Raw genomic sequence first — 26,560 nt, 5'->3', positions numbered from 1 at the left:
GAGACAACAACCTGCGAACGGATTTATGTTGGATCAATAACCAAACTGTGGGGCGCCTGGGTGGCTCAGTCGGTTGAGCGGCCGACTTCAGCTCAGGTCATGATCTTGCGGTCTGTGAGTTCGAGCCCCGCGTCGGGCTCTGTGCTGACAGCTCAGAGCCTGGAGCCTGTTTCGGATTCTGTGTCTCCCTCTCTCTCTGACCCTCCCCCATTCATGCTCTGTCTCTCTCTGTCTCAAAAATAAATAAATGTTTAAAAAAAAAAAGGGGGCGCCTGGGTGGCGCAGTCGGTTGAGCCTCCGACTTCAGCCAGGTCACGATCTCGCGGTCCGTGAGTTCGAGCCCCGCGTCAGGCTCTGGGCTGATGGCTCAGAGCCTGGAGCCTGTTTCCGATTCTGTGTCTCCCTCTCTCTCTGCCCCTCCCCCGTTCATGCTCTGTCTCTCTCTGTCCCCCAAAAAATAAAATAAACGTTGAAAAAAAAAATTGTTTAAAAAAAAAAAAATAACCAAACTGCACGTAAACCTGTATGTGAAACCCAACCAAACTGATAACACTGGTATTTTCTAAGTTGGAACTTGAATTGAGCGTGAAGCTTAAGGATTCATTAGTGTTAACTCTACAGTGCTTCAACACTTTATAGGGTACTATGGTGCCACCTATATAACTAAACATAAATGTAATAAGAATGTTCTTACCCAGATGATTTTGTAGCTCTCGTGTCTGCCCATCTTCAGTTGGAGTAATGAGATCCCATATGAAGCCTTTAATTTTCTCATCGCCTCGGTAGTGAACAAGGCAATAAGCTAAGAGGGCTCGGCAAATTATTTCTACATCATGCTCATTCAGCTGCCTTTTAAAACGACCATGAGACAGAATCTCTCTCCATCGGCCCCATCTGGTTAAAAAAGGTAAACTTACATTAATATTTAGTCAAGTTCTAGAGAAAAACAGAACTCATGGATAAAAGGCTTGAAAACTACAAAAAACACATTTGTCATGAATAGGATTTACCTAATAAAGTTTTTTCCCTGAGTGTAAAATGCAGAACCATGGTATAGTGATTTCAGGTGTGTCTTATTCAATAATGGATAACAAGATTATCCATTTTATATTATTGAATATGCAACTCTCAGAAAAATAAGGAATTTGACTTCAGTGATACATTTATAATTTAAAACTTAAGGATACTCCATCATTCTGCTATTAAATATATGTTAAGCATATAAATGTAGGGTATTTTAAATCTACTTAAAATAGATTTTTATTGATTCTAACAAGATGAAAAAATACACTAGAATACAGTGTACGTTTTCTGTAACTTTATAGAGACTATTAACAAGAAACATTAAAAAAATTTTTTTACCCATAAACTAGAAGATTTTTCTCTACTCTAAAGCATTCAGTTCTTCCATAGCCATTGGAACGATCACAGGGTCTCCGGAGTTTGGGCTTTTCATCCCCTTCACTTTCAGCTTCAGATAATTCCGCCAACTCATCTTTTGTGGCACTAAAGGGTCTTGTTTGCTTCCTAATTCTTGGAGTGTCAATAACCAAGCTGTTCTGTAAAATTGTTAACAGCTATTACTTAAAGGTCCTTTTACTATTTTGTTTATAACAGTGTTTTATATCTTCACCTTTCAAATTGTACAAACAATAAAATAATTACAAAAAGTCAGAAAAAGAAATTACTAACAATTTCATCAACCTACCAGATCAACTTAAAAATTTTTATATTCCTTTAAAATGCTTATTACCATACACATATAATATTGTGACATCACAGTCATAGGATGAAAAGAATTTGGTATTTGGCCTTATCATTAATATGAGAGTTATTGTGTTATGCTTTATATAATAACCATAATATATTTTTAAACTATATTTATGCATCTTAGTTTTCTTTACCTAATTCATAGTTTAGATTGTTTTCAATTTTTTTTTGCCTTATTTTTAAGTAGGCTTCACACCCAGCGTGGAACCCAAAGAGGGGCTTGAACTCACAACCCTAAGATCAAGACCTGGGCTGAGATCAAGAGTTGGATGCTTAACAGGTTGAGCCCCCCAAGAGCCTTCGTTTTCAATTTTTAAAATACATAATGCTAAAGTAAATATTTGTTAAAAAAAAATTTTTTTTTAATGTTTACCTAGTTTTGAGCCAGAGAGAGGCAGAGCATGAATGGGAGAGGGGCAGAGAGACAGGGAGACATAGAATCTGAAGCAGGCTCCAGGCTCCGAGCTGTCAGCACAGAGCCCGACACGGGGCTCAAACTCATAGACCGTGAGACCATGAACTGAGCCGAAGTCGGATGCTTAACCGACTGAGACACCCAGGTGCCCCATTAAAATAAATATTTGTAATCTAAGTTTATCCTAAAGATAAATCCAAAAAAGGGAAATATCTAGAAATACCAATACTGGTCAAAGGATTTAAATATTTTATAGATCCAAAAACATGTTTTAGTCCTTTCCAAAAGAGTTATATTAATACACAAAAAGCAAGGTAATTAAGTGTATGAACCTCACCATGTTTAATTCAGTTTAACTCATTCAAAACAACTTAAGTTGACATGTTTTTTACCTTCAATGAAACATTTCCAAGTTAGGAAGATATTCTTTGAGAATATGTAAAAAGTCTGTTTCTCCTTCAATTTTACCCACTAATTTTAGAATTCATCAATGGGTCTTGTCTGCTTTACAATTATTACTGTGGTCAATACATGGTAGAACTCTTCTCTTATTGCTTCTATATTTGTTAATCAGCCTTTTTTCAGTAAGAAAGAGTTGTCCTTTTGCCCCACCCCAGCTTCTTTAAAGACAAAAAAAAAAAAAAAAACAAAAAAACCCTAACTGTATTTTTTGAGTAAATTTTCAAGTCTTCTGCCCACAATCTTTTGAGGTTTGATGTATTTTTGATCACCTTATATGAGCTTTCATATAATAACAATATTGACTTTCATATAAATTTCTGCTATAAATAAGTCTCACCAGTCTAACTGCCCTTTTATTTTCCATTAAGTACTTTGGAGTACTTAATGGAAAAAGTACTTAAGTAGTCTTATGTATTTGCATATGCCAAACATTTCCTTTGTGATTTCTTTCTAATTTAGAATGTTTTCCCACCAAGTATTTGATAAAACAGAAATCTAGTTTTTCCATTTTTTCATGCTTTCGAAGAATTTAAAAAAATTTTTTTATCGCAAATTGGAGTTTACTTGGTATAGAATATATCATTATAAAGTTCCCCCCAACGTTAACTCAATATTCTAGTCATGATTATTATATAATGCCTTTTTCTCTAATATTTCTTTATTACAACTTATAATTTGATCTTTTTCTGTTATTTTGTTCTTACTCTTTATATCTTTTTCTCAGTAGCATGCTGTTTTAATCATGTTTATAATACATTATGTTTTGATAGTAAATAATGCTAGTCTGCCTTCTTTGTACTTCATTTTCAGAAAACCTTTAAATGTCTTTTTCAAAGCATAAATAAGAAAATGTAATTGTACAAGTATTAAATGAGTAAGTGCTTATAAAAGTTTATTTATAAAGTGCTTAACTCCCCAAGGTAATATACAAGGCCCTATAATGTGACCCATATCTATGGTCTCTGACCTTGCCTATCACCTCCTCACTGCCTACACTGCCATGTCATTTCTATTTCTGGAATACCAGAGCTTATTTCCACCAATGGCTTACTGCCATTCCCTGTACCTTGAAAGATTTTCCTCATGTCTTTACATTATTGGCTCTTTCTGGTCATTCAATCTCAGCACAACTGAGAGTGACTTCCCTTGACCACGTCGCTTAATGCTGTCTCTACACCTCCCAGCATTCTCTGCCATGTGTTTCATTTTCTTCCCTCTCTGAAACTATCTTATGCACTTGTTTACTTCTGTCTCACTTACCAGAATTCGTAAGTTGTGTAAAAGCAGTGGTTGCTTTGTCTTGGGCACACTGTCCCTAATGTGACAATGGCACTTGACTCATAGTTGGATGAATGCATAAATGCATATATGAGTGTCTCTGGATCCCCAACAGAGACTTTTGAAAACTCACAAATATCACACTATAGGCATTGTTCTATATCTCCCTCATACTTTAAATTTAACTGTGTTGGAGCTCTTTCTATATCACTAGTACATAGGGATCTACACGATTATTTTTACTTATTGCATTAGACAGTAATGCATGCACTAATCCTCTATCGTAAGAGGTTTAATTACTTTGTAAGTTTTTTCTAAAACAAAAAAATGTGGCAATGAACATCACTGTACTGTATTATCATTGTACCTGTATGATTATTGCTGTCAGACAGGTTCCTAAAAGTGCATTTAAAATAAACATTTAATATTCTTTTTTTTTTTTTTTTTTTTTAATTTTTTTTTTGAACGTTTATTTATTTTTGGGACAGAGAGAGACAGAGCATGAACGGGGGAGGGGCAGAGAGAGAGGGAGACACAGAATCGGAAACAGGCTCCAGGCTCTGAGCCATCAGCCCAGAGCCCGACGCGGGGCTCGAACTCAGGGACCGCGAGATCGTGACCTGGCTGAAGTCGGACGCTTAACCGACTGCGCCACCCAGGCGCCCCTAAACATTTAATATTCTTGACAATTCATTTTTCCAGGGAAACTTTACATATTGTCTGGTTATATGAAAAAACTGTTAACATTTTGATTTTGGTTGCATTTCTATGTTTATAAACTCTTTTTTTAAATTTTTTAAAAATGCATTTATTTATTTTTAACAGAGACAGAGAGATAGAGCACGAGTGGGGGAGGGGCAGAAAGCAAGGGAGACACAGAATCCAAGGCAGGCTCCAGGCTTTGAGCTAGCTGTCAGCACAGAGCCCAATGCAGAGATCAAATCCATGAACCACGAGATCATGACCTGAGCTAAACTTGGAAACTTAACCGACTAAGCCACCCAGGTGCCCCTATGTTTACAAACTCTTAAAATGCTTAAAATATGTAGTTTTCTTGCCAACTGACAAATCTCCCAATTAAATTTGATAATTTACTTAACTAAATCACATATATCTGTCAGTAAGTATACTCCTAAGTGTTTGGTATCTTTTTTTCCTTCTGTGAATAGATGTTTTCTTCCATTATATCTTTCTACTTCTGTTAGTACCAATATTTAAGAAGGCTAAGTGGTGTATTTATCTTTTATCCAGTTAACTCATTAAACTCATTTATTTATTTTTAAATGTTTATTTTATTTGAGAGAGAGAGAGTGAGAGGGAGCGAGGGAGGAGAGGGGCAGAAAGAATCCCAAGCAGGCTCCGTGCTATCAGTGTAGAGCCAGACATGGGATTTGACCTCGTGAACCGTGAGATCATGACATGGGTTGAAATCAAGAGTTGGAGGCTTAACCGACTAAGCCATCAGAGCGCTCCTATACTTTTAATGAGTAAAAAATTCCATTGCTTCCAGATTCCACTGCCTTTTTATGTTTATTTTTTTTAAATGCTCATTTATTTTTGAGAGAGCTCAAGTGTGGGAGGAGCACACAGAGGGGGACAGAGGACTTGAAGCAGGCTCTGCGCTGACAGGCTGACAGCAGCAAACCCGATGTGGCTCAAACTCACGAACTGCAAGATCATGACCCAAGCCCAAGTCGGATGCTCAACCAACTGAGCCACCCACGTGCCCCTCCATTGCCTTTTTAGACATATAAACATACCATATGTAAATAATGATGTTTTTATAAATATCGTTTCAAATTTCCTTATTTGTTTCACATACAATTACACATATTTCTGAAACACATTAAATAGTAATGATTGTGTATGGCAGTGGTATTATTTCTCATTGTAAAGTTTTACATTTTAATTAAAAAGACTATCTATTAAAATAGATCCCATGCATCAATGCTTAATATAGAATTCTTTTAATCATTTAGCAGTTATCTTGCTAATAGATAAGATTCACAAACATTGATTCCTATACATAATTAGACAGGTGTCTTATGAAGTAAACAGTTATGTTATTATTAGTTCTACAAATTGTATTTTAGCTTTTTGGCCCTTTCTTAGCTCTAAGTAAAGTTAAAAAAGAAATAGTTTTGCCACTTTCTTGACTGGTTTTTTTTCTCCTTTTGTATCTGACTGGATCATCATTAATGGGAGCGGACTCCAAGGAAACAAAGTTAAAGAGCAAAACATAACTGATGATTTGAAGACATTTTACAAATTAAAAAACACATTTTTTTTTCTTTTTTTTTTTTTCAACGTTTATTTATTTTTGGGACAGAGAGAGACAGAGCACGAACGGGGGAGGGGCAGAGAGAGAGGGAGACACAGAATGGGAAACAGGCTCCAGGCTCTGAGCCATCAGCCCAGAGCCCGACGCGGGGCTCGAACTCACGGACCGCGAGATCGTGACCTGACTGAAGTCGGACGCTTAACCGACTGCGCCACCCAGGCGCCCCAAAACACATTACAATTTTAAGAATATAAGTATCCAAACTTAAATTTTCCCTGTATTACAACCTATCATGATAGATACCAGAGGTATTAAATTGAAACAGTGTCTAACTCAATATATGATCATTCAGATACTCCACATCAATTTATTTATGAAGTAAATTTATTTCAGTAAGTACACAGTTGAATACCTTAAAATATTATAATAATATTAGAAAGTATCCTAATAGATAATTTTTCAAATGGAAAGAAATACTTACTCTGCCACTGATGGCATCTATATCTATTTCTGCCTTTTTAGCCCATTTCTGCCAGAAGTTAGGATCATCTAAGGAAATATCTGTCCGATTTCCAGATGCCACAAAACTTGCCTGAAATACATAATGGCAGTTTTTCAAAATGTTTTGAAGTTTAGAGGAAAATCTATCAAAGTATATTTACAACATTATCTCCTCACATTTATTGGGGATAGAATTTGAATTCAGCATACACACATACATTCAAAGGATACTCCAAATGCTATGGTCTGAAACAGCACAGCATCTGCTCACGGCAAAAGGCTCACTGCCAACATAGGCTGGAGTTTTTAGGAAAGGATTAAGTAAGTTATTACTGTTGTTTAACTCAAGCTTTTGATAAGTAAGGATCAAATCTCTTTGGTCAAGAAGCTACACAGGACAGAGATATGCTTTCTAGATATACTACATGAATATTAAGAAATTAGGTTAGAACAAGAATTTCAAAACTGCTTGCCCTATACAGTTCATTTTCTGGTATACTCCTACTTTATTTCCATCACATTTTTAAAGAGATAGGTCTCCTAAAGAAAATGCAATACAGGATATAAGAAATAAAAAAAAAAATCAGTCTGTCTTTACATTAAAAACGCTTTTCCTTACAACAATACTGCATAGTCATTGTAAAAATTTAAGAGATTACAGAAAAACAAAAAAAATACAGATGATTTACTTTCTTAAATATTGTAGAAATCATACAATCTTTTAGTTGGAACAAACTTTAGATATTGCAGCTCAACACTGTCACTTACAAACTAATAACTGTTATTTGAAACTTAAGTCCCTGAAAATAGATACGCCACTTCAAAGGAAGTCATCAAAGTGCTCTATAAAAATGAAGCAAACAGTAAAGATACGTGATGCTTTAAAAAAGAAAAGAGCCTGAAAAATGCATGGGAACACTTACAAGAGTTAAAGGGAAGAATGTAGTCAAATTATTTTCAAAAGAGAATATAATTGGTAAATGGCTTACAGATAATGCTTAATTATCTGGGATATAATCAAATGATAAAAATCTTCATTAAAAAACCCATCTTGATGGCATTTTAAAAGAAAATTACACATTAAAGAGATGATAAAGCAGCTATACGCAAACAAGCCATTTATGACATTCAAGGTAAGTCTGCAAGTCTGAAAGTTTGAACAGTGGAACACTAATGATACAAAGGAATCACTGTGAATTTGATTTTTGACTGTAATGGTAAGTATTGTGGGTGTGTTAAAGAAATCTTCATATATATTATACATATGCCTGTATATATACTATCTGGGATTTCCTTTAAAATAATACGAAGGATGGATAAGGTAATGATGAAGCAAGTTTGGCATGAGTTGATACTTATTGAAGCTGAGTGATAAGTATACAGGTTTTATTATACCACTGTCTATATTTGTACTTTGAATCTTTAGACTGTGTCTAACAAATGAATTAGAAACAAAATTAAAATCCTAAATGCCTCTTATGAACTTAAAAGATTCTGTTCATGACACTACTTACCAAATATTAAGTATATTCATTCCGTCAAACATTCTTTTGAGGCTGGGTTATTAAGATGCTATATAATAAGTGTTGAAATATTATAAATGTTTAAAATGTACATTTTGCTGGCATACTTATGAAAGTGATAGCAATAAATATTTTAATGAAATGAATTTAAGGGGCGCCTGGGTGGCTCAGTTGGTTAAGCGTCCAACTTCAGCCCAGGTCATGATCTCACAATTCATGAGTTTGAGCCTCGCATCGGGCTCTGTGCTGACAGCTCGGAGCCTGGAGCCTGCTTCGGATTCTGTGTCTCTCTCTCTGCCCCTCCCCTGCTTGTGCACTGTCTCTCTGTGTCTTAAAAATAAATAAAACATTAAAAAATTAAAAAAAAAAAAAGAAATGAATTTAAATTTTATGGGTTTTTTTGTTTTTTGGTTTTTTTGCTTGCTCTAAAACTATAGCTTTGTAGGCTCATGTAAGTGTAGGCTTTGTGTATAGCTTTGTAGGCTCGTGTAGCTTTGTGTAAGTGTAATCACAACTGTCCTTATAAGAGGAAAAGGCTATGTGACAATAGAAGCAGAGACTGGAATAATATGGTCACAAACAGGAAACAGTAGGTACTCAGAAAAGCTGGACAGATTCTCCTCTGGAGCCTCCAGGGAAAACCCATTCTACTGACACCTGGAGTTTTAGCCTGTAAAGACTCATTTTGGACTTCTGACGTCCAGAACTATAAGAGAATAAATGTGTGTTGTGGTGATTTGTCACAGTGGCAACAAGAAATAGTACAGCCAGACTCCTCTTCATGATAAAACACATATTATAAAAACCCATATCCAACTTAAAACAGCATAGGCTAAGCAACTTGATAAAATGAAAAGTAGTAGCCATCATCATCTGCATAGAAGTATTTGATGACAAAGTATTATGAATGAGTGTAAGGAAGAGATATCTAAATTTGCTCAAGTAATTCTTAAACTATAGGGGACTTCTACTTGTTAATTCAGAAATGAATTTCTCATAACTGAGGACATATGATATCCATACTTTCAAATCTTCATTAATTAGATTCATCAACTTCCAGGAACACTGACGTTCTTTGGGTTTTATTTTGTACTATATAGTTTCACTGATAACATGCTTCTTGAGATTTAACAAAGCTAGCAAATGAGCATCTGCTTTACATGGACATTTAATAGGAAAAGACATTAAATATGAAAAGCCATTAAAAATTAACAATTAGATTTCTGGAACATATTAGATTATGATTGCTAATCTTAAAAAAAATCCTATGTTACTGTGGATAATCACTTTTATTCTGCTACCAGGTAACTGTTGATAATTAAAATAATTTACCTGGGAGAAACTATCCTTCACTATTGCAGCTTTTGTTATATTCATTGTAAGAAAAATGATAAATTTACTTTTCAAATAAAATTAAAAAATACTTCTAAATAATTTTAGATGCTATTGTTAAATGACATATAGCCTATTTTCAAGATGACTTTCAAAATTCTGAAGGATTTTAATGAATTAATGCCTATAAAAATAAAATGCCTGTTGTAGAAGAGGTTATCAGGTATAGGTTTACCGATTAATTCCAAATGTTAAATCTTAACATTTTTATTCCTCCAAAAATATTTTTCCTTAAATGTTTTCCTCTAGTCATTAAATCCTTTTATTATTTACAAAGGAAGGTATTTTATATGCTGAAACCCATCTTTCTACATTAGAAAGTAGCAGAAAGGTAGTGGGTGCACAGAAGGGCCTTTACAAATAGGCAATCCACTGAAGCTTGATACAGACTGGTTTGTTTTTGTAAATTAAGCGATTCAAAGCCTTGTTGTATACCAGAAAAAAAAAAATCAGACTAGAACATTTCTATTTCTAGGATCCACCTTATTGCCCTTATGAAAATTATCTCAAAATAAAGTTCAGGTGATATAAGCACTTACCAAGTTACCCATAATGAGTTTTATTTGATGGATATGTACGAAGTCTAAATAAACAGTCTCATTATGCACTCTGCTCCATATATATGGATTCTTTTAAAAATTATTTGATAATGCAAAGAGATGGATTGGAATTACTTCATTTATCCAAACCACTAAGAATAACTGAGCACAGAGGAAGTCTGGAAATCCCAGGAAAAAGTATAAAATACTACTAACTTTGCACCTTTGGTGCCACTACATACTGGTGTCATATTCTAATATGCCAAATGTCCACTACATAGTGGCATTCCCACACAACTGTGGAAATGAACAAATTCTAGGACAACTACAGGCAAATTCTCTGGACTCGGTCAGCTACTTAAGCACCTCTTCAGCCAGCTCTTTTTTCAAATACAAGTTACTCCCTGGTCTGAGGATTTCAAATAGAAATTTAAATGCTTAAGTATTTCACATTCTTAGAGCACAGCTGGTTATGACTAGAGTATACTTGAGTAAAATAATACTCATCTAGCACTTTATTATAAAGTAGAAAAGGCCAAGACTATTATGCTGTCTTTTTAAAAAATATTTATTTATTTATTTTGAGACACACACACACACACACACACACACACACACACACACACACAGAATCCGAAGCAGGCTCCAGGCTCCAAGTTATCAGCACAGAGCCTGATGTGGGGCTTGAACTCACAGACCTCGAGATCATGACCTGAGCCAAAGTTGGAAGCTTAACCGACTGAGCCACCCAGATGCCCCTATGCTCTCCTCTTTAAAGACAAGAAAGACTCCTAAAGGTTAACTGTCCAAGGTCACTCAGCTTCAGAGTCAGAATTCAAACTCTGGTATTCTGACTTTCATGATGATTCTCATTAGCATGGTAAACTTGGGAATCTCCTGTGGTCATTAAACACTTTACATATGCCTACATTAACTAAAAAATAAAACAAATTTAAGGAGATTTTTCTCTAGGCATAGAATAACCAACAATGGTGATTTCTGTAGTAGCTGGACGCAGTGTGTTGACAACTTGGGTAGAGCCGAGGAACCCAGAGTAAACAAGATTTCTCAGGAAAGAAGCCAAAGCCATGGTACATCTACCCAATCGTGACCAGTTGTAGTTCTCAGCCTTATACTTCTGCACTATTCCTTTTGTTTCCACAATACTACTTTTTTCAGGTTTATTCTTTGTGAACTCTCAAATCTCTATCTGTATCCTAAACAACTCTCCCAGACACCTCCTCTTGGATCCCCTGTAAAGGCCCAGTATATTGTTTTCTCCACATAAACTTCCTTCTTTTGCATTCTCTATTTTACTTAGGGATACCATGACCCTTCTAGCTACTTAAGCCTGAGATCTTCAAGTCCTTTTTGATTCCCCCTTCCATACATTCCTAACTGGTCATCAACTCCTGTTGATTCAAGTGGCACTCCGCTACCCTAGTTCAACCATCATCGTATCCTATATAAGCCTCTAATCGGTATCCCTGCCTTTAGTTTTTCCTCCTTTCAAACTCATTCTCTACACTGCTGCTAGCATTAAATTTCTAAACTGCATTCATTTTGTCCATTTTCTGCTTGAAGGGATTTAAAAGCTTTTTAACTGCCTCAGGATCAAGTTCAAATTCCTCAAAATGGAATTTTTTCAGCCCTTCACAATTTGGATCTAACCTTCCCTAATCCTTTCATTTTCATCTCCCTGTGCATCTACACATGCCTATGCATAGTCCTTGAAATCTTCCTTATAGTTTAGCAACACAGGATTCATTTCTTGTGATGCTCTCTGTAACACAATGAAATTCACACTGCCTTCAAGACTCAGATGTTATTTTTCTGCAAAGGCTTTCCTGACTCTCTGGCTCTTCAATTTTATGTAAAATTAATCATTTTCTTCTCTACTTTTTCAGCAACTAGAACCCTTTTATTTTAGTATTCCCAGTATTTAGCAAAGTACCTGACACATGATTTCATTTTTGCTGAAGGAATATAAGAGAAAAATTTTCATTTGAAGACTGATATTATTTTGGATATAGTCTCTATACTAACTGCTGTAACACAGAGCTCTCCATAAAGATAAAGATAGACTTCCAGGTTGAAAGTGGACAGGGGGATACAGAAAGGAAGTAAAGGGAAAAGGAGAAAGCCTGTATGAATCAGTGCAGGTGACACAGAATATTGCAATAATAAACTTTTCAGATGAATATAAGATATAGGTTTATCATGTCTCTTTGTAAAAAAAAAAAAGGGGGGGGGTAGAGGTGAATACAGGAATTTAGTAAACTTTCGAAATGTTTTCCCCAAGTAAGGTAGTTATTAACACTTCCTTTCCAGACACAAATTTTCCCCTCCCCAGATTAGATTTAAATATTTAAGATGAAATTAGAAATCCTTTCTCTTCTTTAAGTACTTGAAATTACTGTCAGTTACCGTAAGACGATTTAACCTACATTCTTACATTTTGCTCTGACTTCAGCATAGATGTTCTTTAATTTCTAAATCTTATTTTAAGTGTTCTACTCTAATACATAGAACTATTCCTGGTTATTATTCTTACTCCAGTATATGTGAAATTTGATATGAGAAATCAGAAAAAAGAAATGAAGGAAAAGAACATTTTATTTACTTCGTAAACATTAAGTAGGTACTCTGCAAATGATTAGTAGAGTAAGAGTGGAATTATTTTTAGTAGTAAACATTACTGGTATATTTATAAAATATCACTCCCTGTTACCTTGGCAAATGTTGACCCACGTCCTTCTGACTCAATTGTGATAGTTTTTGTACGACGTAGTAAAATCTGATCGATATCCTCCTCACAGAATTTAGAGCCTTCATCTTCTTCCTCCATAATAGCACCATATGCACCTCTTCGAAGCAGATCTTCTATTTCCTTTTTGGAAAGCTGTTGAATCTAAAGAGAAAATAGTTTTGGTAACAATATTATTTTGAAATTCATAAAATGAGAAAGCACCCCTAAAAAATTTCAAAATACAAAGAGTCATGTTTAAACAGCATTTGGGTTTACAGTATAAATAAGAAAGAATTCTCTGAAAGAATACATTGAAATTGTTGATTTTCCTTATTATCTTTAATGTAAGATTTGCCTTGTACCTATAATAGCTTCAGTTACAACAAAGCCTATAGGGCAGGTAACCTCTCAATGTTCTTTTTAGTAGTAGGATTCTACAGTTGTTACAAGCATAAGATATGAGACAACAATCTTGAGGGAAAAAAAAAATGCCAAAAAAACCTTACTTATAACAAAACAAAGCCAATGCCAGTAGTTTGACACTGAAAAAAAGCTGAAAAACTGTTTTTAGAAATAATGCAGAAAAATTCACCAATTCTGTTTTGCTATGTCATGATACAAACAACCTAAAAGCACAGCAAAGACTTTCTACCTTGAAAAGACATTCTCCGAGTTCACAAGGCCTGTAGCAATATGACAGAAAATGATTCACAAGCATTAACTAAATATGGGTCTATTCTGAAATGTCTCCTTACATAAAAGCATCTATTTAGTGTTCAGGATGGACCAGAATAAAATGATACGCAACTTGAGGTTAAATTAAAAGCAAATAAGAACATAAAAGCTCCAAGTAAAAAGAAAATATACATACACCACCAACATTACTTTCTCTTCCGCTCATGCTCTGTAACACAGCCTTATCTAGACCCAGTTTCAGACTGGCTCGGTCAAACATCTCTCTCTCATAGGAGTTACGAGTTACTAGTCGGTAGACTTTAACTGCTTTATTCTGACCGATTCTGTGGCAACGAGCTTGGGCCTATAAAAAAATGAAAAGTTATAGATTCAATTTATTTTACAAAATAGCACAAAATGCATTATACAAAAGGCATTTAACAACAGACTATCTCAATGGAATACAAAAGTATGGAAGAATTTTTAGAAACTCTTGCTATTGAATTAGTTATATCCTTTTCTGAAATGAAGATAGTGCTTACTAAAATGAGAAAGGATTCCGCAATCAGCAATAAGTTAAAGCTTAAGCTTATATTTCAGATCATATAAATCCATGAAGAATCATTTTTTATTTTTAGTTTTTCAAATGTTTGTTTATTTTGAGGAGTGGGCAAAGAGAGGGGGAGAGAGAATTCCAAGTAGGCTCCATGCTGTCAGCACGGAGCCCCACACAGGCCTTGATTTCATGAACCATGTTGACCTGAGCCAACATCAAGAGTCAGACGCTTAACTGACTGAGCCCCCCAGGCGCCCCCAGAATTGTTTTTTAAAGAGGGTATCATCAATATAATTTTAGACAGTAACATAAGCTCTACAAACATTATTTTTAACTGCTGGCAACTCAAGCTTTAAATTTAAAATCTAACCCTAAATTTCTCAATTTTTTTTCTACTACCTTATCAATAAACTTTTCAATACACTTTAGTAAAGCTGCGGGGGGGATAAAAACTTTGGGGGGGATAAAAACTTTGGAGGGGGATAAAAACTTAAAGTGAATACCTCTGGAGACCTGAATTTTACTTAAACAAAGAAAAGATTATTTAATATGTAGATACGTTGGAAGACATCAGAGATTACATAAGAGCTTCATATTTTATCTTGAAGTCTTACTAAACTTAAAATTTATTTCTTAATGTTTGTTTATTTATTTTAATGTTTATTTATTTTTGAGAGAGGCAGAGACAGAGCTTGAGCAGGGAAGGGGCAGAGAGAGAGGGAGACACAGAATTCGAAGCAGGCTCCAGGCTCTGAACTGTAAGCACACAGCCTGATGCGGGGCTCGAACCCACGGACTGTGAGATCATGATCTGAGCCGAAGTTGGACGCCCAACCGACTGAGCCACCCAGGCGCCCCAATATTTGTTTATTTTGAGAGGGAGAGTGTGCGCATTACCAGGCAACAGGCAGAGAGAGAGAGGGAGAGAGAGAATCATAAGCAGGCTCCATGATGTCAGCACAGAGCCTGACGCAGGGCTCGATCTTATGAACTGTGAGACCATGACCTGAGCTTAAATCAAGAGTCAGATGCTTAACCCACTGAGTCTACCCAGGCGCCCCTAAACTTAAAATTTATGTAATAAATTTAGACTCTAAGGGTTCCACAGAATCAATGGTCTTTCTCCCAAATTATTAATCATCTTCCCATTATCTTCAGAAGACTAAATCATAAATTGTGGCATTACAATTTATAGGTGGCATTGATACTATACTCTTTTTGACATCTTTATTCTATCATGCTCTTTAGAACTCAGAATTCCGAGTGAACAACATTGCTCTAGGTCTAGGGAAAGTATAAGAGGCCAAATGTTTCATTAGCCTATAAAGAATAGATTTATATTAGTAGGAAAAACCAAGTGAGAGGGAGAAGTTGTCCCCAACTTCTGATAGTTTTTCCAGGTTCTATAATGTACTTATATTATTTTAGACTAACTTTTAGAACATCACATGCACTGTAATTTAAAATTTTTTTTTAATGTTTATTTTTGACAGAGAGAGAAAGAGAGACAGACAGACAGACAGACAGACAGAACATGAGTGGGGGAGGGGCAGAGAGAGAGGGAGACACAGAATCGGAAGCAGGCTCCAGGCTCTGAGCTGTGAGCACAGAGCCCGACGCTGGGCTCGAACCCACAAACTGTGAGATCATGACCTGAGCTGAAGTCTGATGCTCAACCGACTGAGCCACACAGGCGCCCCAATTTTAATATAAATATGTACCCAACAGGCAAATAATCATGATTTGGGTTTATCCTACAGATTGGTAAACTACACCCTGTGGACCAAATCTGGCCTGCCAATTAAGAATGGCTTACACTTTAACAAAAAAAAATTTTTAATGTTTATTTATTTTTGAAAGAGAGAGACAGAATGCAAATGGGGGAGGGGCAGAAAGAGAGGGAGACAGAATATCCGAAGCAGGCTCCAGGCTTGGAGCTATCAGCACAGAGCCTGATGCAAGGCTCATACCTACAAACTGTGAGATCATGACCTGGGCCAAAGTTGGACACTCATGAGCTACCCAGGTGCTTGTACACTTTTAAGTGACTATAAAAACAAACAACAAGGAATGTGTGGCACCTTATGTCATCTACAAAAGCCCAAAATATTTACTAACTGGCCTTCTATAGAGTTTGTGTCATCTGTTAAATTTGGATCTTGGAATTTTGAACTAGAATACATATAGTTACACAAATAAGAAGTTAAAATCTTATTTTTTAGAAAGCCAGGTTTATTCTCAGTAACAATTTGGAATTATAACTACCTAAAGTAATAATAATATTAATTTCAATACAATAAAGACTACCATGAACAATAAAAGAATTTCTCTTAAACTTTATGTTTTCATATCTTTCCTCGATGCTTATCTTCTGCATACTTTGATGCTATCTGATCACTCTGTTAATATTCCTATTTCTATGAGATCCAAGTATTGTCCTAACTTACACGTATACCTTAATTTTGTATTTCATAAAAAGGCATGGTCTATTAGGTCTTAATTCTATGCGTACTACATTATATGATGACTGAGAAGGTGAAATTAGGATAAGCGCTTATTTTTCAGAAAGTAAGATTCTGGGATTTTTATTTATTGCAAAGACGTTATTCTTAAAGCTCTCTCAAATTTACATAACAGACTTCAAACAAATACTGTACTCAAGTCAGTAAACCTACTTAGAAGATATATAACCTAAACATATAATCTAAATAAGTATATTTTGTTATTAAATTAAAATTAAGATAATTTAACCTATTAGGGAAACATACATGGTAGTTTGTTCAGATAAAAATACAGGAGGTGGAGTATCAAGAATAGTTACAGGAATGAAAAAAGAAATTTAGTTAGTTAGTTTATTTTTGAGACAGAGCAAGCGTGAGCAGAGAGGGGCAGAAGGAGAGGGAGAGAGAGAATCCCAAGCAGGCTCTGCACTGTCAGCATGGACCCCGATGTTTATCTGAAACTCACAAACCGTGAGATCATTACCTGAACTGAAACCAAGAGTTGTATGCTTAACTGACTGAGCCAGCCAGGTGCCCCGCCCCCCTGCCAATAAGAAATTTAATTCTCTTAGCCAAGGAATGTATTTACCTGCAGGTCATTCTGAGGGTTCCAATCAGAATCAAAAATTATACATGTATCAGCAGCAGTTAAGTTGATGCCCAACCCACCAGCTCGGGTGCACAGAAGGAAAACAAATCGATCTGAATCAGGTTTACTAAATCGATCTATAGCAGCTTGTCGCAGGTTCCCTCTGACTCTTCCATCAATTCGCTCATATAAATATCTATCAAATGAAAAGGCATATATTTAGTTAGATGAATATAATGAAAATAAACATACATTCTATCAGATGTAAAGTCAGTTCTCCTGCAACATTATATTTACTATAAAATTAAGAAGCCATATCACCCCAACCAGTTTCTATGGTTTTTTAACTCTTGGTGTTGGTGGTAGGGAGAAAATACAAAGTAATATAAAGACACAAAATCTCTGCATTCCTGATGTATAACTAAAACACCATCATAATATCATTTTCAGAAGTTGGAATTCAAAAAAAAAAAAAAACCATGCAAAAACTACCTTGCTAATCTCATTATAATAAAAAAAATTTTTTTAAAACAAAAATCAAAGACTTTCATAAAACCTCAGGAAACTTCCCAATGTTTCTCTGTCTCAATCATGTTATTCTCTCAAGATATACTTGATCGCAAACTATGTATCTATCAAGGGCAAACTACAATGCTAATTCTTTTCTTTTTCATCTTTTTAAACAAGTCTGTTTATTAAAAGGATCTGAAAATAATAATACAGCTTTCAACATTTAACAAATTTTCAAGATGTTAACAATATGAAACATTAAGAATTTGCTTCAAAAAATCCAAAGTTTTCTGGATCATTCCAAATCATTCTGTAGAATGCAAATTCTTTTTTTAAAAAACTTTTTAATGTTCATTTATTTTTGTATGAGAGAGAGGGACAGAGCATGAGTGGGGCAGGGGCAGAGAGAGAGGGAATCCAAAGCAGGCTCCAGACTGAGCTGTCAGGACAGAGCCCAACGCAGGGCTGGAACTCATGAACTGTGAGATCACGACCTGAGCTGAAGTCAGATGCTTAACCGACTGAGCCACCCAGATGCCTTGAATGCTAATTCTTTAGAGTCATTACTATTAAGCAATTAACTTTTAACTTCTTTTATCTTTTCTCATTCACATAAAATTCAGAAACTCATAGACATCAATAAAATTAAAATATACAAAACTTTAGGAACTAGAAGGGGGATATACACATTTGCCACACCTCTTGTGGTTCAAGGCACTTCTTTATACATGTAATTACTAGAGTCTCAGCAGGAGCTCACTGTTGTCTCTAGTACCTGTGAAATGGGGGTGTGACTTCAATAACATGACTTGTAACATTAAAGAAATTTGGGGTTTTCCATGAGATTCATCTTTATCTTATAAAGTTCTTTGTGTAAGAAGATAAAGAAAATGTAAGAATAGCTATTCTTAGGAATATTGCAACTTTATCTCATATGATATAAAGTTGAGAATAATACGTATTTTGAAAATAGACTAAAGGAGTGTAACACTGAAACTAAAAATAGAACTAGAAATAAAATAAAAAATGAAAACGAACTACACACTTTCCGATAATCTCAACTAGCTAGGCCTTTACTTATGTATAAGAGTCAAAATTTGCTGAACTAAAATCTACAGCTGCATCTTCAGATTCCCTTTTATGGAAATATGTTGACATCTGACTAGACGATGAATGTTCTGAGAACATACCCTTATGATAAATATCCTTTTAATCTAAATATTGATTAGATACTATTTAAGATTTATTGTCATGAACCAAAACAAAATTCCACATTAAACAAATCAGAAAGGATTAAAGCATGAATAAATGTCATATGGTAAATGGCAAGAGTGAAAGTGCAGTGAGTTCAGGTTCTAATTAAAATGAAAGACCTGAAAAGGTGAACCATTTTCTTTTATTTTTGAAGATGGTTATAAGTCCATTTAAAGAGTCCATTTACAAATCAGGTAAAATGTACACTAAAAACCCATTCCTAGGTCAACAAGTACCCATCAATGTACAAAGTTTACTTAATCAGTCTCCTTAGCCCCTCCTACTATGTACAACATACACAGAACACCTGACACACCCTGAACATCCTAAGCAATCCTTACAAATTAAATGGATTCTTACTTAGATCAAGAGAAAGATGTGAGTAGAGCTAGGTTACAGTACACTGACGCCAAATCCTTAGCAGCATGTATTTAGTGTAATTCATAGTATAATTCAGGAGATGAATACATGCCTTACCTTTTATGAATGAGATAGTCCTCTAGGATGTCAAGGCAGCGTACCATCTGAGAGAAGATGAGCACTTTATGACCTCCAGCTTTCATTTTGGGAAGCAATTTATCAATAAGGACCAGTTTACCAGCAGACTGGATCATTGCTTGAAGATGAAAATCAGAAGCAGCTGGATTATACGTATCCCTAAATTCTCCAAGTATTTTCTCTTCAGCACCTGTCAAAGGCACGTAAGAAGACAGCCTCAGTGCACAAATGCAGGCAGCCCCCAGTTGCTCTCTTTTAAAAACAAATCAAAATTAGTGTTCCTTTGTGCTTTTGTAACACATTATACTTTTCTGATGATAGGTACACTGTTTTTATTAGTATTATTTATGTTTGTGGCTAAACACCCATCAACACTAGACTATAATTTCATTGAGGATATGGGCAATGTCTTAAAGCATCTTATTATCTGTCGAGACCCCGGGCATAATGCCTTATATAAATTTATGTTTGCTAAATGTGTTTTTTTTAACGTTTATTTATTTTTGAGACAGAGAGAGACAGAGCATGAACGGGGAGGGTCGGAGAGAGAGGGAGACACAGAATCTGAAACAGGCTCCAGGCTCTGAGCTGTCAGCACAGAGTCCGACGCAGGGCTCGAACTCACAGACCGCGAGATCATGGCCTGAGCCGAAGTCGGACGCTTAACCGACCGAGCCACCCAGGTGCCCCACGTTTGCTAAATGTTTAATGAATGCTATCAGGGAAAGAATTAATGAAAATGTGGTCTTAACCTTAGGTGAGTAAACATGTATTTTTAAACAAACATCTATTATTTAAATACCAATACGACAGTGATCATCGAGGGTGATCACAATTAACCTGGATGTGTCTATGGGTAGGTATCCTGCTGGCCATCAAAACAAGGACAATTAAGAGGGAAGTCAAGTTATAGGTCTCTGTGATGCATACTTCCTCCAGAGAGTCTAATCAGTATTAAAGGCTCTCTGCCTTCCCTCTGTCTGTGTGATCATTAAAGAATAACAGGATTGAAAGAGAGTTAATTATAGGGCTAAGAAACCATATGTCTTAGATAAAGATGGGATAATATTCCCAGAAATAAGTGAAAAGATGTACAGAGAGAATATTAGTAGAGAACTTAATAAGACCTTAAAAAGCAACATGATTACAGAACAAAAACAGACACTAACTGGAGACCTGGACTACAAAGGGACGAGGAAAAAGAAAAATGTAAACTCAGAGGCCCAAAGGTAGGCTTTGCTGTCTTTGCCCACGAGGAGGATTCTATTGGAGGAGGAAGTCCAGTCCATATTAGACTGAACCAAGTCCTGCTCCTGTAACCTAGCATGCAATCATGGGGCACCCTGATGCTGAAACACCAAGAGTGGTACATCACTGCCTTTCCTCCTAACAGCCACTGCAGCTATAATAGTGGTGGTGGTGTTGCTGTCGTTAATTCACGAGCATTCGTTCAAAGAAACAAGTATTTGTTTGCAATCCTTGTTAGCTACCTTTGATAAGATACGGATGATTGCAGCACTTCCTGAGCTCCATCATGGTATTGACCAAGTTAGGTACATTGGTCTGCCCTGCCCCTTTGGATAAAAAGGAGAAGTTCTTCTCCAAAATAGCCCGGTAGTATTTCTTTTGAATGTTAGTAAGTTCCACTTCAATGATGGTTTCTTCCTTTGGTGCCAGCTTCTTCTCCACATCTTCTTTCAATCGCCTCAACATCATGGGTTTCAGGATAGCCTGAAGTTTTTGCACCTGCATAAAAAATGATGAAAAGATATATAACGTATATGGGCATTTAGTTACAAATACATAAACACAATCACAGTGATAAGAGATTTGATGCCTTTGTTTACAAGGACCAATGAGGATACCTGTTCTTCTGTTTTCAGATCCCCAAATTCTTGCATAAATGTTGATTCGGAAGGAAACCTTAAAGGTTCTAGGAAGTGAAGAAGACTGAATAGTTCTTCAACTGTATTTTGGAGAGGTGTACCAGTCAAAAGCACCTTGTGTTCCTACATGAAGCAAGAATAATTCATGTCACATACCACAGTACTAAAATTATATGAAAGCTGACATAGGTTATCAAATGTTCAATGTTTTTCAAAAGCAAGTATCTTTCCCAACCATAATTTTCAAGAGTCAACTCACAATACATCTCTACCCAAAAATCTTCACTAATTTTTCAATTGCTTTTTTAAAAACTCTTATCATTCTTGTAACACTTCCCTTTTACAGGCCATTTTTACCTATTCATGCTTTTAAAAGAAAATTTCTAAATAATTAACAAGCATATTTTATATTTTCTCAAAGAAATAGAACTTTCAAGAACAAAGAAGCTATTTGTTTCTTTAGTACTCATTCTTGGCATGGTAATTTGTATGCAAAATGGTTCTCATTCTTTATCATTTGGCTAAACATCACTGGACTTTTCACAGAAGAACAAGCCTCAAATCATTAAGGCTACAATGCAACAATACGAAGAGCTGACTGGAATATGCTTCTAAACTAGAGTTGCATTACAAACTGAACATAATAGTAATAGGAAATAGACAAGATATTTCTGATGATAGTATGAATTATCATTTAAAATTTGACAGTATCTCTAAACCCCCAAGCTAAATATTTGTATATGTATCTGTATATCTGCATATGTATGTATACGCCAGTAAATGTTTAGTCTAGAAAGATATACACTCATCTATAAACACTGGAGTGGGGAGTGGAACTAGGGGGTGGGCATCAATGGGGCATAAAAAGGAGGACTTTGATGTGTTCCTGTATGTAGTTCCGCATACTGGAGTGACTTGTTCAAGTGTCCGTGTACTAATTATGTGATGTTAATTAAATGAAAATGTTAACAAAATGGAAAAGACTCTGATTTGAAATAAGCAAACACACTAGCAAGAAGACTTTAAAAAATGCCATTTATTAATTGTAACCAATATATGCTGAGCATGTGAAATTTTGTTCCTTAGTAATTAAACCGTAAGAGAAAACAGAAAAAACCTCAATTACCAGACAGAAATCAGATATAACCATCTTCTAAAACTTAAAAAGGAGTACATTTAGCATTAGCTCTCTGCCTTCGCATTTCACTACGTAGCTAAGAAACTGAATTAAGTCAAAATAACGGTAAGTTACTTACCAGGTTCATGAGTTTCAGACCTTCAAGAAGTTTACAATTTTTATTCTTTAACCTATGTGCTTCATCAATAATCACACATCGCCATTCAATTGCATTTAGCTCTCCACAGCCACCAAGAATCATTTCAAAAGTGGTGATGATGGCTTGGAATCTGTAAGCTCCTCGAATGATACGCCCCTAGAAATTTATTATCAAATACAATAATTTGCTAGAATGTCTTCATCACAATTTTTAATTCCTGTCAAATTGCATAAAAATACATCTAAAGACATCTGCTACATTTTCCACTGAAATTTTTACATATGCATATATTGTCTTTAAATGAGGACATTTAGCATTAAAACTATATAGTGTTTTCAAGAATAATGTAAAAAATGTATACCAACACAATTATTTAATTTATAATTATATTCAAGTAAGTATTCCCTGATAAAATGTTTTATAGTTTTTAAGAGTTATAGTAACAATTTTAGATCAAGAAAGAAATGGCCATTACAAAATCTGGCCAGTGAAATTTCAATTTTAACATTTATCATTTATATCCATGAGTTCACACATACAATGGCAAATAAGTAGTTGATATCAAAATTAACCACCTGAGTCATGTATTCAGCAAATATTTATTGCGTGTCTATGTGCCAGGCCCTGCTCCAGATGCTGGAGATATGGCAGTAAATAAAACAGAAATAATTATCCAAGTGGAACTTACATCCCAATGATTCAAATTCAGGACATAGCCATTGAGAAAAAAACAAAAATTTTTTTAAAAAGTTACAAAGTGATAAGGGCTGTGAAATAAAACAGGGATAAATAATAAGTGTAGGGTCAGAGGTGACCACTATAATGTTATGAATTGGCTGGGAGGCCATTACTAAGAAGTGACATTCGAGCAAAGTCCTGAAGATCAGGGAGAAACCCAGGTGATACCTAGAGATCTAGAGGAGAAAGCATTCTTGGAAGGAGTAGCCAAGCGTGAAGGTCCTCATGTGGGAATATCTTTGGCAGTCTTCACGTAATAGTAAGAATGCCAGAGTGGCTGAAACCTGCTGAGTGTGAAGGGGATGAAGCTGTGCTGGGACCTGAAAGTGTGCTAAGGACTTGGCTCTTTCTCTGAGCAAGAAGCTATTGCGGGTTTTGGGACAAGCGTAACATGGTTTGACATGTATTTTAAAAGAGTAATTTTGGCTTCTGTGGTAAAAATGGTCTGAAAGAGGCCAGGGACAGATCATAGAGCCCCATTAAGGGACTGCCATAGTAATCCAAGCAAGAGATCATCATGGGAAGTCATGAGAAGTATTCAGTTCTAGATGTATTTTGAAAGGAGATCCCAAAGGATTTGAAAGGAGATATACCTAATGGATAGGTATAGAGTGAGATAAAGAGGATTCAAGCTTAACTGCAGATTTTTTTTATCTTGAACAATTAGAAGGTGGTGCTGCTATTTACTACAAAGAGAAAATTCAGGATTTTAGCCATGTTATATTTGAGACGACTACTAGATATCCAAGTGGAATAGCTGAACAGGCATTTGGATAGGACTCTGGAATTCAGGAAAGAGGTTAGAGTTGGTGATAAGATTTGGGAGCTTCTAGCAGTACAGATGGTACTCAAGTTGTAGGACTGAATGGAGCCTCTGATGGAATAAGTATGGATATGAAAGAGTCTGAAGATGGAGCTCTGGGTCACCCCCAAGTTCAGATAGGGAAGATAAGAAGGAACCAGTAAAAGGGGCTTCAGAAAGAATGGGTAATGATATAGGACAGCACGACAACCTAGAAGCCAAGTCAAAGGAATGTTTAAATGGGACTGAAAACTATAAATTATTAGGGATTAGGATAAATGAAGGGTTAAGAAAGATTGTATATTCTGATTTAGGGTTTAATTCCTACTATTGATCATATACAATGGCCATTAAATTGATCCAGTAGAATATTATTAGAATAGGGGTAAAGTGTAAGTTCATGGCATTTACACAGCTCTAACAACCTAGGATAGGATGCTTTCAGTAAAACTGACATCACAATGTTTAAGAATAAGAGCTTTTGAGTCTAAGTGACCTGGGTTTATTAATCCCAGTTTTGGTGAGGTTTTGGAGGAAACTATATAACTTCTTTATACCTCAGTTTCCTCATTTGTAAATGGGGCTAATGTTATTACCTATTTACAAGGTAGGCATTACAAAGATTAAGCAAAATATTGCCTCTAAAATGTATGGCATACTGCCTGGCACATGGTAATTACTCAATAAATATTTGTGATTATTAGTATTATTATCTCTGTTACTTTTTTCAGGGTAATTCAGAAAATGTTAGCATAATTTTACTGCTACTATGATAGCAGAAGGTAAATATTCAATTAATTTATATTAAAATATACCTGAAAGAGCTCATAGTTAAATCTGTATTTATTTTTTAGATTTTTTTTTTAACATTTATTTTTGAGAAATAGAGAACGAGCAGGGGAGGTACAAAGAGAGAAGGAGACACAGAATCCGAAGCAGGCTCAGGCTCTGAGCTGTCAGCACAGAGCCTGACGCGGGGCTCAAACCCACAAATCGTGAGATCATGACCTGAGCTGAAGTCAGCTGCTTAACTGACTGAGCCACTCAGGTGCCCCTTGAATCTGTATTTAAAGCACAAATCTATTTATCTCATCTTTAAAGCAGACATTTTTACCTTTTTAAATTTTAAACCTGTCAGAAAGTATTTTTCCAGAATGTATAACATTTACTACAAAAATATAATATTTTATATATACTATTCAGTTTATAACACATCAAGAATCTTTTAGCTTTTAGGCTCTCATGTTCATACCAAGCTCACATGAGACATATATTAAAATTGCAACCCTGTTAAACATCTCTTAAGCTCCCAAAGTTTTAATTATGCCTTTTATATATACTATACATATATAGTATATATAGAACTATATACATATATAGTATATATAGAACTAAGTCAATCATAATCATTTTTATGATAGCATACAGCTCTTAAATTCTACAAATGTATGATTGGGAAGAATAAAACACTGTAGAAGGAAATCAAACTATAATCTAACTGAAATGTCATAGGCTTGAAAGGTACAAAGGTGACAGTTTCAATAAAACTGAGGAATACCTAAGGGTTAAACAGATGCTTTATTTCATAGGAGATGTAATTGTTTCAAGCATAAAAGTAAGAGGGACAATGAGGTTGAAGGAACTAAATCAATTAATACGTCCATTTTCAGCCTCCAATAGGTAGAAAATCAGTTACACTTGGTAAGAAAAGCAGTAGAAGGCTGGGCACATTACCTTACTTCAAACTGTATCATATCCCTTGACTTGGCCATGTATTATAATGAGCCTTATAAAATAAAAGAATCAGTGAAAGAAAAATAAAATGTTAAGGTGCTACTGAGGCAGAGTGTTAGGCAATAAACCTATTCCAATTAAAAAGTATAATTTGTGTGAACTATGTTTTTATTGATTTTGTTATTTCTTAATAAAATTCTTAATCTAAAAGAGTCCTATTACCTACCACTCAGAACTGCAATTAGCACTTAATGCTTTCTAGATTTAACTTTCTGCTAGAAAATTCTTTATTATGATGTCATCTCTTAATTTTATGATGTGTGTATTTAGCTGAAAAATAAGAAATCTCCTGCTAAAGAGTAAGAGGCCAAAGGAAAACAGAAAATGTGCCTTTAGGATTTAGGGGGAGAAGAAAGCCACCAAATCACCACAGTACTGGAATAACCAATCCAAACAGGAAAAAGATATAGAGGTGTGCTTGTATCTGCATACAAAACAAACAAACCAAACTTTAAAATATGTCTAAAAATCAAAATCCTTTGAACATGAAAGAGAACCGAGGTTTTATCTGAATAGGCATTTAAACCCATCGTGTTCACTGAAGATTTAAATTTTTAAAATGGAGGGGAA

At 35.3% G+C, this 26,560-nt stretch overlaps 1 protein-coding gene across 10 annotated transcripts in view; it reads right to left on the bottom strand.

The window, feature by feature from the left end:
- The window catches only part of CHD9 (chromodomain helicase DNA binding protein 9), a 235,678-nt gene that overhangs the window by 46,292 nt on the left and 162,826 nt on the right, over positions 1-26,560 (bottom strand). For all 10 annotated transcript variants that reach the window (XM_045442757.1, XM_045442756.1, XM_045442760.1 and 7 more), the window contains 10 exons: positions 22,636-22,812; positions 21,359-21,502; positions 20,984-21,239; positions 19,473-19,683; positions 17,232-17,427; positions 13,782-13,949; positions 12,893-13,072; positions 6,688-6,798; positions 1,363-1,559; positions 695-894 (listed from right to left, as the gene is read on the bottom strand). In XM_045442757.1, coding sequence (XP_045298713.1) covers positions 695-894; positions 1,363-1,559; positions 6,688-6,798; positions 12,893-13,072; positions 13,782-13,949; positions 17,232-17,427; positions 19,473-19,683; positions 20,984-21,239; positions 21,359-21,502; positions 22,636-22,812 — 1,840 coding nt within the window. The remainder of the gene's footprint in view (positions 1-694; positions 895-1,362; positions 1,560-6,687; positions 6,799-12,892; positions 13,073-13,781; positions 13,950-17,231; positions 17,428-19,472; positions 19,684-20,983; positions 21,240-21,358; positions 21,503-22,635; positions 22,813-26,560) is intronic.

Source organism: Leopardus geoffroyi, chromosome E2, assembly GCF_018350155.1.
Source record: "Leopardus geoffroyi isolate Oge1 chromosome E2, O.geoffroyi_Oge1_pat1.0, whole genome shotgun sequence".
NCBI lineage: Eukaryota > Metazoa > Chordata > Mammalia > Carnivora > Felidae > Leopardus > Leopardus geoffroyi.
This window is presented reverse-complemented; position numbering and strand designations above follow the sequence as displayed.